This window comes from Abramis brama, assembly GCF_963993115.1.
Source record: "Abramis brama genome assembly, chromosome: 3".
NCBI lineage: Eukaryota > Metazoa > Chordata > Actinopteri > Cypriniformes > Leuciscidae > Abramis > Abramis brama.
The window spans coordinates 21772454-21787214 of NC_139965.1; the positions used below are offsets into that span (position 1 = coordinate 21772454).

The 14761-nt window shown below is 38.0% G+C and overlaps 1 protein-coding gene across 4 annotated transcripts in view; it reads left to right on the forward strand.

The window, feature by feature from the left end:
- The window catches only part of exoc6b (exocyst complex component 6B), a 98315-nt gene that overhangs the window by 42396 nt on the left and 41158 nt on the right, over positions 1–14761 (forward strand). For all 4 annotated transcript variants that reach the window (XM_084109060.1, XM_084109062.1, XM_084109061.1 and 1 more), the window contains exons 15-18: positions 608–717; positions 7602–7713; positions 13996–14130; positions 14263–14442. In XM_084109060.1, coding sequence (XP_083965186.1) covers positions 608–717; positions 7602–7713; positions 13996–14130; positions 14263–14442 — 537 coding nt within the window. The remainder of the gene's footprint in view (positions 1–607; positions 718–7601; positions 7714–13995; positions 14131–14262; positions 14443–14761) is intronic.

Consider the following 14761-nt stretch of genomic DNA (forward strand, 5'->3'; position numbering starts at 1 on the left):
AGCCATACATTTGAATTCTCCCATTGACGTCAACAAGAACTACTGCCCAATACTGTTGTAGTAATCAAAGGATGCTACCATTCTTGGTGATACATGCACTTGCAGTTGTTCTTTTTCATGCAATAAGGCTGCCTTTGTGTTTTCTTTTATAAAGGGAAATTCCTGGTGCGCTCTATTAGCAGCATTTGTTGCGAATTGTCAATATTTTTTATTTCAACCACAAATTTTGATTATTTAAAGCACTTACAATGGAAGTACACAGGGCAAGGCAGCTGTTAAAATACATCCCATGGATTATATATTACAGCAATCTTAATTCTTGGCTAAAGATAATTTCTTAAGTGAAATTATCATGTTTTAAAAAAAAAAATGCGTTTCTGTTATACAGCCCCAGAACCAGAAGTGTCCCCCTAGAAAATTAGTCCCACGTCAAATGAATGATTTAGACAACTTTATAGCTTAAATAAATATTTAAAGAATAATTCACATACTTAAGTTTATATTTCTGATTTCATAAACCCTCCAGAACACTTGCTTCATGTACTGTGATTTATTTATTTATTTGTTTATTTTTTATTCATTTACTCATATATTTTTTTCTAAACAGATGCCTTTTCCGAAGAAGCTGCCATTTTCTGAATTTGTGCCTAAAGTATACTCACAAATCAAAGAATTCATCTACGCCTGCCTGAAATACTCTGAGGACTTGCACCTTAGGTACGAGCATTCAAACATACTTTAATCTGTTTCACACCTGCATATATAACCCTTTTGTCCAAATGTTCTCATTAGCAAATCATGCTGCTTGGATGCCAATTTACGTACCTATTTTTGAACTGCCTTTTTTTTAACCTTTCATTCTTCTGTTATGAAATAACTAAACCCGCCCCATTGTCTTTACCTATCCCCTAGAGTAGCTGCTGAGCCTTAGAGAGGAAGTTCTGTCTGCACCAAACAGTTTCTGTGTGTTTTCCTAATTAATTGCGTGCTTGGTGCTAGTGGGTGTTATTTCAAGGAATTTCTCCTAGTGTTGACTGATCTCTGGTCAGTTTATGATTTCTTAGAATTACTGATGAGGTTGCCAGATGCGCCGAGCTGTTTAGTGTGGCCTACCCTGAATTCCCAGTCTGCAGGCTGTTGGACAGAACAAATGGCTCTGTGAAATGCTGCTTCGGTATGATCTCCCTTTATGATATTTCTCAGAAGAGAAGTCCATTTCACAAGTGTAGAAAACAAACAGTTGTGAAAACAGCACTTGTGGATTTCCCAATAAAAGACCTGCTTAGCAACCTGTTATATAATGTCAGAGAGTAAAATGAATTAAGGCAAGTTATTGCTCATGATGCTTAGGATACCCTGTATATTAACCTTTTAAGTGATTTGTCATCCCAATCAAGTTGTGCTATGGAGATGAATGATACCACAAATAGTGGTAATGATTAGACTTACAATTTTCATCTGGTGGGTGACAGAAGCAAAATTTTAATTTGAATGCAGCATTCAGGAGTGTTTTTAGGGAGCAGACTTTGGGAATAGAATTGCACCAGTGTAATCTAGTTATTCAATTTATTATCATTTAAGACCCGTTCACACCAAGAACAATACCTTCAACCATTACATTTTAAAAATGCTCTTAAGAGGATTCTGGAGTCCACTATTGTAACGACCTAACCAATCAAAATCCATCCAACTTTAAAGTAAGCATCACAATTTGCTAATACTTTACCATAGGCTAGATAATAATTGTATTTTTTGTTGTTTATTCAAGCAACAGTACTTATTACTGTAATAGTTTTCATTAATAAGCATTACTGTATGGATGATAAGTAATAATAACGTTGTATGTGCTCTTACAGTATGAATGGTTTTAGTATAACTTTGTGAAAGGTTAAATAGCATATTGTGAAATAGCATATAGCCTTTTTCATGGCCAGTGTTTGCATATTTGGCATATTTCATTCTTGTTCTACAGATCAGTATACTTGTGTTATTATGCTATTTTTGTTTGTGTTTTTCTTACCGAATGTGGTATCCTGTCACCAATGACCTGCCCGCACTGTCTATGGGCCTTTTTTGGCTGCACCCGAGCCCTCACTCACAACTCTCTTTCAAGCCCCGTCATCATAATTTTCACACCACGGACACTAAACAATCTAGCAAATTGTCTAAACTGAATTATACATGCATGCATAGGAGTTTTAAACTGCCAATTAGTCATTCAGAGAATATAGTTATCATTGTAGTTATCGTTATTGTATTTGTTCATGGGCCTTCATCTCACTAATTATTTTAGACATGTCTTTAATTTGGACATATAGTTTACATTGTCTTTGATGGTTTTATCCAACAAATTTTTTCATATCATGCCAAATGCACTTTTTTAGCCCTTAAATGCATTTTGTTGTATATTTGGAGTGTTTAGAAGTACAGAAAATATGAAATTATTCTCCTCAGGTGCTTCGTTGATATCTTTATATTCTGTTTTGGTCATATTTTTCAACCTGTTCCGATTTTTCTGTTATCTATGACGTTTTTTGAACTATTACGTCACAGTATTTGCAGCGGAACTGCCAAATAAGGACATTGACTTCCGGCCCAACACTTCGAGCAATCCGCCATTTTTATTTCTCGCTGCAATTTTGTAGTCCAAGCTAAAGGATGCAGAAGTTACGAGAGGGTAAGTTAAAATGTTCGGTTGTTGGATGTAGTAACCCACACGCTTCATTACACCGTCTAATGTAGATGAACTGCCGCGCTTGTTACAGGACGCATGTTTAACTGAAAGAACGAGCAGAGAGAGAGACCCGGTCGCGCGCGCGCTCACTCTCTCTCTTCAGAGCCAGGCGAAAGTGTAAACAAGACATCACCGTCTCCAAACTAGACGCTGTCTTGCTCTCTCTCCCTCGCACATATTAATCAAAATAAATCGACACGGTGGTAAAAGGTCGGAAGACCAAAGTTTCATGTGTAAATACAGTAACACACCATTGCGATACATCCATATGAAGACGTTGTTCTGCAGGTTCGTCGTCTTCATTTTCATCTCGCTCCTGCTCCGACTCTGGCTCGAACATGTAAGGCTGACTGGACAAGTCTTCCGTTGTTGACATTTTGTTAATAACGTGTGAATAAAAAGTTTCTGTGCCGCTAGATAATCGTATCTCTGCTATCAAACTACAAAAATGGCCGAACGGGGTGGAGTTGAACCGAGTGTGGGCGGGGTATGAAGTGTCTCAATTGTATTTAAAGAGACCGCACCAAAACGAGTTGCTCTCAGACGCACATCAGAAAAGGGGCCTGTGGAGCTATAATAATGAGGAATTCAGACCCAAGCATTGCAGTTCCGCTTTATATAGAATACAAATGTATGATTTATATGTAAAAAGGAACAATTTAAAAGCATGATATGTCTCCTTTAAGTAAGTGCCTTACTCAAGCAGGTTTCATTGCTGTCACCTCTGTTTAGGAATGAACTTTCGACCTTTTGTATTAAAATCTTTAAGCATTCATCTCCCAACCACCCCTTAACCTCAGTCACGTTGTATTGTGATCTGATATCTCATCCCTTCTCCTAATACCCTGAATGGAACAGTAGGTCAAGGGGTCGAGGCTAAAGGTCACTGTCTGTAGAACTGTCGTTGGCATTTCCGTCTTCCTCCTTCTGATTGAGCTATGCACTAAGACGAGTCCTCTCAATTGTGATCGTTTGATGTTCCCTGTCTCTGGCTCTTTCTTTGAGTGCCTCGTCAGGTCTGGTTACTTTAAAAGCAGATGTCTCTGTTGGATATCCTAATTCTTGTGTGCATGTTTGTGTAGTTGTTGCAGTTTAGAGGTTTACTAAGGAAATGAGGGAACATGTTTCAGGACAGAGAACACGTAGAAACCGGCATCCTACCAAATTACTACTCCATTATCATCATCATTAGTGATTAGTGTCTGAGACATTGTCTAGCCAACCAGACACTCTTAACAGTGTCGCCTGTAGAGTGGTCCGATAGAAGATGCCTATTATAACAGTAGAAAAGATGAATGTATTTCCCGACTCATTGGCTTAATTTCAAGCAATGATTGCCTGTCCAGGACTATCTGTGCTGTGAAAGTATTGTTTTTGGAGATATATTCTACAATCACTGCAAGAATGACTTTAAATGAGCAATAATACCTTTTTTTCCTGTCTGACGGAGTCTGTGCGTGCTAAATTCTCCTAGACTGTCCAGATCCTGGAGAGAGTGTATCTGCAATGGACGTTGAGGGTAACTGCTTGGTTTTTTGTCAGAGGTGTCAAAGTATTTGGCTCAGTCCAATCCCGTCTGCAGGATGATTTCATGAAATTATTGAATCTACAGGTATTCATACTGGTGAATGAAATGAGTAAATCACCAAGTTCCATATGCTCGCTTGCACACAGGAAGCTAGCATTTTGTCCAATCTGGTCCCCGATTATAAATGATACAGCCTTGAATTAGATGGAAAAATATACAGAACATAATCAAAAATAATTTATTATACACTGTTCTCTAGAATGCTTGATTTTGTCTGATCAGTTTTGGCATTCTGCAGTCAAATATTTTTGTATAATGATCACTAAATATTATCCTTTACTTAGTGGTAAAATCCAAACATTGGCTTTTAGACTCTGTGGGAATAGTTATTAAAAAGGAGCCTTTTTGGATTTAGCATTTGTATTGTGTTTTAAAGGTGTCCGTGTCATATATAATTCTGTATGGATGTTGGCAGAGAAAGCTGGCTCAGTTTTATTGGGACCCCTACCAAGACTTTGGCTACTCACTGCCTCCTCACTTCCACCAGTCATGTTCTATGTGGTTTTCAGAACGTGGCCGGTCCCCACGCTCAAATGTCAGTTAAAATTCAACAATAAACATTTGACCTCTTTTGGCTGCGCTCGCAGTAGTCCGTACCTCGGCGTGTGGGGTCCAAGGGCTCCAGATCAAGCCAAAATCCCCCATACACACAGCTAATTTAAAAATACTGTCAAATAATGGCTCGACTCACTGGATTTTTTCGTATTTGACATATTTGTAAAAATGGATCCCTATTAGCACAAGTGCAGGCGGCCAGATGGCGTGCAACCAGAGGTCTCAGATGGTGGGGTCAGGATGCTGGGTATGTGTGTAGTGCATGTATGGAAGGGTGTAGAGAAAAAAAAGCCTGCTATTGGTAACGGAAACCTATGATTGACACACCAAAGGAGCAAAAGAACAGCTCTGCATACTACCCAGACTAGTCCACCGGAGGCAATTAGTCCTTGTGGTCTCCCTCTACTAATATTGAGATGAGATGTGGTCAGAGGGGGAGGTAAGGGGCTCAAGTCCATGTGCAGGTGCCTGGAGACCAGACGTCAGGAATGTATGTGACTCCCCCAATGCATGTCCAGCGAACTTTAGACCTCCCTCATGAGAGCCGCTTTACAAATGTGCATTGGCCATATTAACCTGAAGTTACCCTTGAGTTAAAGCTTGCTGAAACGTTACTTTTTGTGATGGTTGAATAGCTAATAAACATGCGTTCTGTGCTAACCGAAGGGAGCCGTAGCTGTCTTGCGTTCTTCTTCGGTTTAGCTTCTCTTTTTCCAATGAAGTTAATTGGACATTTTCAGTCTCCGTTGGTTCCCTTCTCATCTGTTTCATTACAATGGAACTCTCAGATCATTGTTTATCAGACCAAACCCCCACCTTAATTTTCACTGAATAAGTGAGAGAGTTGAATGGATGAATAAATCAAACGTAAATGCCAGTAAAACGTCTGTGTTTAATCAGACTACAATTTCTCTTTCTGTACTGCAGCCCCCTCCCTCTTAAAATGAGGAATAGCCAGAGGCTTTTGGATTCATCCAGACACTGTCAGTTTCCAGATTGTCACAAAAGACCAATGCCTCGCATTCAGTCCTCAATTTAAAGCCAGGCCTTTCCCTAGTTGAGGTTCAACACTATACTAGGAACATTTCCATATTGTAATGTTCAAGATCAGAGCTGTGTTATGGTATTCAAAATCCATTAACTGATGACTGTAACCTAACATTCCTTTTGCTGAAATTTGAACAAAATTCACAAAAATAAAATATCTCAGTCACCATGAGTTTGCAGCGTCACAGTTGATGCTAATATTATAATCTGTACGTAGGTCTGCAAGCAACTTCTCAGCATCTTGTGGTTGAATAGCACCTCCATTTCTCCCTTTTTTTGACCTCCAACTCTCTGCTCCGTTCTGCTCTCCTGTTTGCCAAGTCAGCGGAGAGAGCTCAGAGTTTTTTCCCCCGCTGAGGAGAGGAACGTTTTTCAAATTCCTCCTCTGCTTTTCTCAGCACAATGAGGGACGATTTAGTAATTTGCGAGGAATGCGTTTGTTGCCCAGATCGAGGGGGAAAACTATTGCACCCTGGGCTTTGGCTCTTATTGATGGACACGTTTGAGACATATTGTCCCTTTCTTTCTTTTTACTTTTTTAAATTATCTTTGAACTAGTCTGTGGGGTGGGGGGGGATGTAGAAGAAGATGCAGCTGCAGCCATACTAACAAGCACAGGACCGCTGGCTGACAAAATTAGCCCCTTTACTCCTCCCCACCCCCATCGTTGAAAAGAAGAATAAAGAAAAGTGATATCCCCCTTTTTCCCTCGTGTTGATTTAAACCGTAATATCTGTGTGTGGTTGTTCTCTGGTTTTTGGAACATGCGTTTACTGAAACCCAGAGGGTGTTATTGGGCCCTGATGAGTGGTTTTAAATCCCGCCCATGTCTGTGAGTGTTCATGTGTACATCTTAGAATCTTGCATCTGTTTGGTTCCACTTTGTGCTTTTTTTTTCTCTCAGAGGAGGTGGAGTATCAAGGCTGAGATTAGAGCACATAGGACTCTCTGTGATTCAGAATGACTGCAAAAACATTTTGCACTCCTTATGTTGGGTCTGAAAGAAAATCATTCACACTGCTACACCACTATAAGAGTTCAACGATACCAGTAGCACATAATGCATATAGCAATTTCAGAATTTGTAAAAGTCTTTTTGTCGGGAAGATTTATGTTTTTGCTCACCAAGGCTTGATTTATTTGATAAAATAGAAAAACAGCAATATTAAAATTTTAAATAATTAAAATTCTATTTTAATGTACTTACTGATTGCAAAGCTGAATTTTCAGCAGCCATTACATGATTTTTTAGAAATCATTCTAATATGCTGATTTTGTGCGTTTCTTATTATAATTTTGTGGAAAACTGGATACATTTTTTTTCAGGATTCTTTGATAATTAGAAGGTTTAAATGAACAGCATTTATTTGAAATGGAAAACTTTTGTAACAGTATAAATGTCTTTATTGTATTTTCTGATAAATTTGCATTATTGCTTAAAGTATTATTTCTTTAAAAAAAAAACTACTGACCTACTGAAAACATGTGAGATATTTTATATCATCTAAAAAGGATATAAGGGATCTGGTGTTGGTGGGGCAAGACACAACCCCATACCGTTACACTTGGTCCACAATGTTCCTCCAGTCCTGAATATGTGGTTATGGATTTGCATTATAGACATAAATATGTGCATTTATAACTGTATTCCCTAATTAGATGAATTTTCATGTTCAGCTCAACAGAAATCGATGACATGATCCGTAAATCTACAAATCTCCTGCTCACACGAACCCTTAGCCACTGCCTACAGTATGCCATAAAGAAGAAAAACGTAGGACTGGCAGAGGTGAGGTTATTTTTCTCTCTTCCATTTGTGTCTGTGATTATTTGCACACATCTATGTTGTTCTTTATTGATGTCCTTTGCTGTCTCAGTTTCAATCCAACCTCAACAGAGAGTCTCTGTCTGGACTCTCAGTTTTCAAGATGCTAGACATCACTGGAAAACTGTTCTTGTGTCACATTATACCCACATCTTGTAGACAGACCCCTTTAGTACCATTTTTCTCTCACTCAAGATGGGAAACAACTGCAGTTTTGGTGAATACCAGTCACTCAGATTATTAATTACTATTACTATAGATTATCAATTACACGCCATTTTTATTTTTTCGTTCAAATATATAAAACAACTGTCTATGTACTGTATGTGAAATTGAAGAATTACATTTTGCAAGCTATAGCATGTTATTATCTTACCCAGTCTATTGTCTGCCTGCAAAGAAGCACTCATGAAGAAGACCAACCACATTGATGATCAGACTCAGCAGCTTTTCATTATTATTAATGAAATAATATCAAATATACAGGTTGCTATATCTAAACAACATTTCAGGTCAAAGCCCAATCTGAGGCGGATTGTTCGCAACAGTGACAGGCAGATACAATGACCTGTCACTGGCTGGACAGCATGTGTCATTTTTTTCCCCGCTTTGCTCTCACTCCATCCCTGCTTTACTCTCCCTGTGTTTGTCGCTCAAATGTGGTTAGTTTCTTCTCCGATCTGCTGATTTTGCTTGCAGTCAGGTCTGTTTATAACCCCTCAAATCCACATGTGTTCTGTTCAGATGGGTGCCACTGATGAGAAAATGATGAAAGACTAGCAGAGGAAGAAAGAAAGACATTCAGTGTTGTATTTTAAAAAAGCAAAGGCTTTATTATTGGTTTCAGGTAGTTTGCATAGCAAAGTCTAGTCTTACTACCACCATTACACACACACACACACACACACACACACACACACACACACACACACACACACACACACACACACACACACACACACACACACACAAACTATCAGATATCAAGCTCCTTCCTCCCCCTCTCCTGCCCCGGATCTGGTGGAGGTGCGGAAGTGTGACCCGGGCTCTGCATCAGGCTTCCCTCCCTGCGCGGTGCACCATGACTGGAGAGAGGGAGGGAAGAGTGGGTCCAAGCTAAAGGTCTGGGCTCAATTAGCACCAATGCGCATCAGCGCCTTGCTGCTGACAGCCCTGCCCTGCCTGTGGACCTCAAACTCTGCACCACAGACCATCTAACTAAACGTAGAGCTGCCCCAGGTCTGCGTCCCACAGACAAACCCTCTCTGTCCCTTTAACCATACCCTTGACTTCCTCTCCGTACCCTTTCCCCTTTAGAATTACTCCCACATAGAGCTTTTGCTAGTTATTACTCACACCGCTAGAATCTTTCCCCAAACATTGATTTTCTCTTTGATGACCGTACTATGTGGTTTTACAAAGTTCAGATAAAAATAGCTGCATTATTACTAAAAGAAAAGCTCTGTTAGATGTAAAAATGTTAATCTATCAACGTAACTGTTTAAATTGTCTACAAAGTGATAAACACTACCACTCAAAAGTTTGGAGTTTTTTTAAAGTTTCTTAAAGTCTCTTAAGCTCACCAAGACCAATTTATTTGAACAAAAATACAGTAAAAATAAGAATATTTTGAAATATTACTGTCATTTAAAATAAGTTTTCTTTTTTTTAATATATTAAAATAATTTATAAAATTAATTTAATGCTGTAATGGCAAAGCCTAATTTTCAGCAGCCATTACTCAAGTCTCAAGTGTCATATGATGCTTCAGAAATCATTCTACTGATTAAAATCGTCTTAAAATGTCTTTACTGTCACTTATGACACATTTAAATGCGTATTTGCTGAATAAACATTTTCATTTCCTTCCAAAAGAAAAGTTACTTACCCAAACTTTTAAACGTTAATGTACACGTAAAAAAATATTTTCAAAGCCTATTAATATTATAATCAAAGCCTATTAGCCTATTAAAGCCTAATAATTTCAAAGCATTATTTGTAAATGGAGGGTATGCACATGATGTCACTGCAGTTACACCTACTGAGTGGCAAAAAGACTAAGTGGCAGTGTTGCTGTTGAACTTGAAATTTGTATTTCATCAAATTTATTTGTATTGCGCTTCACAATACACAATGTTTCCAAGCACCTTTATAGACAATCATAATGTTATGTATATTATGACCAGTGTTGGGAAGGATACTTTCAAAATGTATTTCGTTACAGAAAACAGAATACATGCCCAAAAATGTAATTTGTAACTTATTCCGTTACGTTACTCAATCTGAGTAACGTATTCTGAATACTTGGATTACTTCCACATTGAATTGCATTTTATAAGTGTCGGCCATCAAATCCTGCTTAATAAACAGGCCTATTCTTGCGGGTGCGGTGATGCGATGGTGTGCCAATAAAGCACCTAAAAGCTGTCACAAAGAACCGGCAAAAGTAATAATTATGAATGTCAAATATAGAAAGGAGATATTTTAATTGTTTATTAATAAACAAGTGTTTTCTTTGTCAGTGTCGGCTACAAAGATGAAGTTGACGATGCTGACTCGCGATCTTCGCAGTAGCCTAGTGAACGCGCCAGAGAGAAATGCACATTTCATACGGATTACATATGCAGAGAGCAGTTCTTTCGTGTTGAATTGTTCCGTTTAAAAGTAGACATGTCTGTGAGGCAAGCAGGGCCTACTACCTTATACGCTGAGCGCCCGTTTCACACATACTCCGCGTGCAGTGCGTATGCGCTGCGTGTTGCGGTGCGTATGCGGTACAGGAGCAGCACGCGCTATAGTGCTTTCACATGCGTTTGCAGTGCGTAACTGATCCGCGGCTGTACCACAAACACATACACAATATTTGTATTTCAAATCCAGAAGTTATCAGCAACTTTTATTTAAAAAAAGTTTCATCACCGGTGCAATTCTCTTTGTAGCCTACACATATGCACTCTTTAATAGACGTATTCAAGTTAAACAATTTAAGCAACGTATTAATCAATACATTACGTCTATATAGATCATAGGCCTATATTAAGTTGTTCAAGCAAGTGGTAACATATTTAACCATGTAGGCTACTTATATTAAAATCGCAAACATTTTAAATTAAAACTTAAAATTGACAAAAACAGCAAACACATACACAATATTTGTATTTCAAATCCAGAAGTTATCAGCAACTTTTATTTTAAAAAAGTTTCATCACCGGTGCAATTCTCTTTGTAGCCTACACATATGCACTCTTTAATAGACGTATTCAAGTTAAACAATTTAAACAACGTATTAATCAATACATTACGTCTATATAGATCATAGGCCTATATTAAGTTGTTCAAGCAAGTGGTAACATATTTAACCATGTAGGCTACTTATATTAAAATCGCAAACATTTTAAATTAAAACTTAAAATTGACAAAAACAGCCGACTATCTATCATGCCTTTTCTTTTGCATTTCAATTTTAATACAATAAATCTTGCATGCCATAAAAAACTTGTTTTTCAACCTCCACCAATCAGACGAGTGTTGTTCATTATTCCGCCTTTTTGAGGTAGTTTTCATTGCTTTACCCCGGTCTTAAAGTAAAAAGATGACTGTGAAAAAAAAGCAGTATTTAATTAAATACATTTATGGTGGTATTACTACATTTTATTTAATTAAATGCATTTATGGTGAAATTACTACATTTTCAGCTCAATCTGTGTTCATTTTGACCACAAAACATGCGCTGTCACTTTAATTCAGCGTTTGCAGCACAGCACAGCACTGCTGTATAAGCACCGCAACTGGAACGGATAAACGGACTGCATCCCCGTGCAGTGTGAAAGCTCTAACCTGTTAACATTGGGTAGCCTACGGAAAAAAATACGCACAGCATGCTACGCACTGCAAACAGAGTATGTGTGAAACAGGCGTTCATTTATGAGACAAGCTCCTGTTCACACGCCGGCGCCTCCGTGTCCTGATTATTTGTTGTCTGCTTTAGGCTACTTCTTATTAAATCCAGGCAATTGGTTGATGAAACATTGATTAAAATTAAGATACAATTAATACAAAACGAAATTCACTTTAAAGAAAGGCTTTGTGCTTTCTGTTTGAGGTCTCTGTGAAAGTTTTAAAGCAGTCTTTTAGTGCCGCTTTCAGAGCGCTCACGTCCGTAACGGAGAACTGTCACGACCGTAACATTGTTTTTTCCTCATAAATGTGAACACGAAAAATAAAATAAATATTTTATGTTCTGTGGAGAGCCAACCCTTCTTCATCCGGTGAGTAGTATTACTTTTGGTTTGCACAGTGTAATTCACAGAATTACAAAAAAATATATATTTTGCCAGCTAAAAGTTAAAGATTTGTTTGTGTCACGCATGTTTATTTCCCATATTAAATCTAAAACGCATGTAGACCGATATTTTTCTAATGTCTGGACTCCTTTATTAAGGGAGTATGGATACAGACGTTTCACTATTGGTATTAATGCATTTTCTGAGAATTTATATTTCAAGTTTTGACTGCAAATGTCACGTCCATAACGCTGGAATTGACCAATTTAAAAAAAAAATTCTTCAACTAGTTTTGTGGTGTAGGTCTACGTATTTAAAAAAAAAAATGTAGCCTTCTTTAAGATGCTTCTTCAGGTTGGAGGTGGAGTCTTTGGACGCTGAAAGGAGGTTGGTTGCTGGCAAGCAGAGGTTGCACTGCACAGTTATATTTCGTTCTCCCTTCTCTTTCTTTAATGTGAAATGCTGTTTGAATTTCCAAGATAGAAACGCATTCTTGCCCTGGCTCTGTTGTTCCGGCTCCATCTCTACCTCTAGCTCCTGCTGCTCCTCTTCCGACTCCATTGTGACTGATCACGCAAACCGCGCATTTTTTCGTTTTCATATTGGGGCTTCTGGGAAATGCATGGAGTTGCCTTAATTTATTTAGAGAGTGAATAAACTTGTGAAACAGAGAAGTATCGTCATGTAATCCATTGATTTCAACAACGTAACTGTATTCTAAATACCAACTATTTAAATTGTAACTGTAACGAAATACAGTTACTCATAATTTGTATTCTGAATACGTAACGCCGGTACATGTATTCCGTTACTCCCCAACACTGATTATGACAGGTTCACACTTGCTCCGTTTGCAGTACATATTATTTTTGTGCCCATGTTAACAGGTTAGAGCGTTCACACTGCTCACTGATGCGGTCCGGAAATGGGATCCAGGAACAGCTCTGCAGCAGTGCAGCAATCATTTACGCATCGAGATTTGCTGTGCTGAATTAAAGTGACAGCGCATTGTTCACATAAAAATAGACATGGATTGGCACGAAAATGTAGTAATTTCACCATAAATGCATATTATTAAACTCTACAGTTTCACAGTCAACATATGGCTTTTTGCCCAGGGTAAAGCAAGGAAAACTACACCTTACCTCAACCAGGCGACCTCTCTATGTGGAGGTGGAAAAACTAGTTCTTTATGACCTGCAGGATTTCTTGTATAAAGATTTAAATACAAAAGAAAAGGCGTGAGAGTCGGCTGTTTTTTAAAGTTTTAATTTAAAATGTTATTTTAACATAAGAAAAGTACATTTAAATGTTTTGCTAGAGCAACCTAATATAGGCATATAAATCTATATAGAAGTAATGCATTGAATAATACATTATTTACATTTAGTGTGATTAAACCTGAATACTTCTATGAAAGATTGTATTACTGTACTGTGCACAAAGAGAATCGCAATGCTGACAAAACATTTTCAGTAACAACTTTTGGATTTTAAATAAAAAATAATGAATAAATGTTGCGTTTGTGGTATACAGCCGCGGATCAGTTGCGCACTGCAAAAGCGGAATATGTGAAAGCACAATAAGCGTGTGCTGCTCCTGCATCACATACGTACTGCAACAGTGACGAAAGTGACGTCAATGCATACCCTTTATGCATACCCTTTATAAAACAAAGATTATTGGGATAGGTTTTACAAGAAAATTCTGTTTCAGTCTTTCTACTTCAAAATTTCACATTAAATGCATTGTGTTACCTGTCATTTCTTTGTAATTCTTTGTGAAATTTACTAGCAGTTTCTGAGTTAAAATTGTTTCTAAGTAAATCCTACAGCATTTTTTTTCAGCTCAGTCTGATAGTTAAAAAGCATACAAATCTTCACTTTTTTACGCAAGTAACTAATTGTGCTGTATTAGTCAAAAATTGATTAGTCCTAATTTGAATCACATTTGATTCCCAAAGTTGGTTCAGATCATCGTCAACACCACTCACCTGGAGCAGTCCTGTCACTACCTAGAAGGGTTCATCTCCAACATAACCAATGTGCCTCCTGACACCATTAATGCCACCAAACTCTATGGAACCTCAACCTTCAAGGTAGAAACCTGCAGCTTGTGGTGTCATTCCCTTCTCCCCATTGATTGAATGAATTATTATTTAGTATTTTTAACATGCATGTTGTGCCTGTTTAGTTCTTTCTTTCTTCATTCTTTGCTTCTCTTTGTATAGGATGCAAGGCATGCTGCTGAAGAGGAGATCTACACTAACCTGAATCAAAAGATTGACCAGTTTTTGCAGCTGGCTGATTATGATTGGACGGCAGTACAGGGAGGTGGACAGGCCAGTGACTACCTGAGTGACCTCATTGCTTTCCTCTGTAGCACCTTTGCAGTGTTCACTCACCTGCCCGTGAGTATTTCGTCCACATACACATTTTTTTGGACATAGATTACATGAATGCTTTTTAATTGCATATTATTTGTACCCAGCCAAGGAGAGATTATGGTTCTGTGAGGATCCTGGGCACCATCTTAAACTCACCTTACCTTGAAAAAGATACAGCACAAGCTTTTTGTAAACACTGCAATACAAGAACTTAAAGAAGTTTTCAGAGGGTTAAGATGTTATTGAATCTTTTAATAGTGGCTTTACATTCTGCAGTTGCAACTTGGAATTTCACTTATTTCTGTGGCAGCAAGGCAATTTCTTTTTTCAATCTCTCAGACAC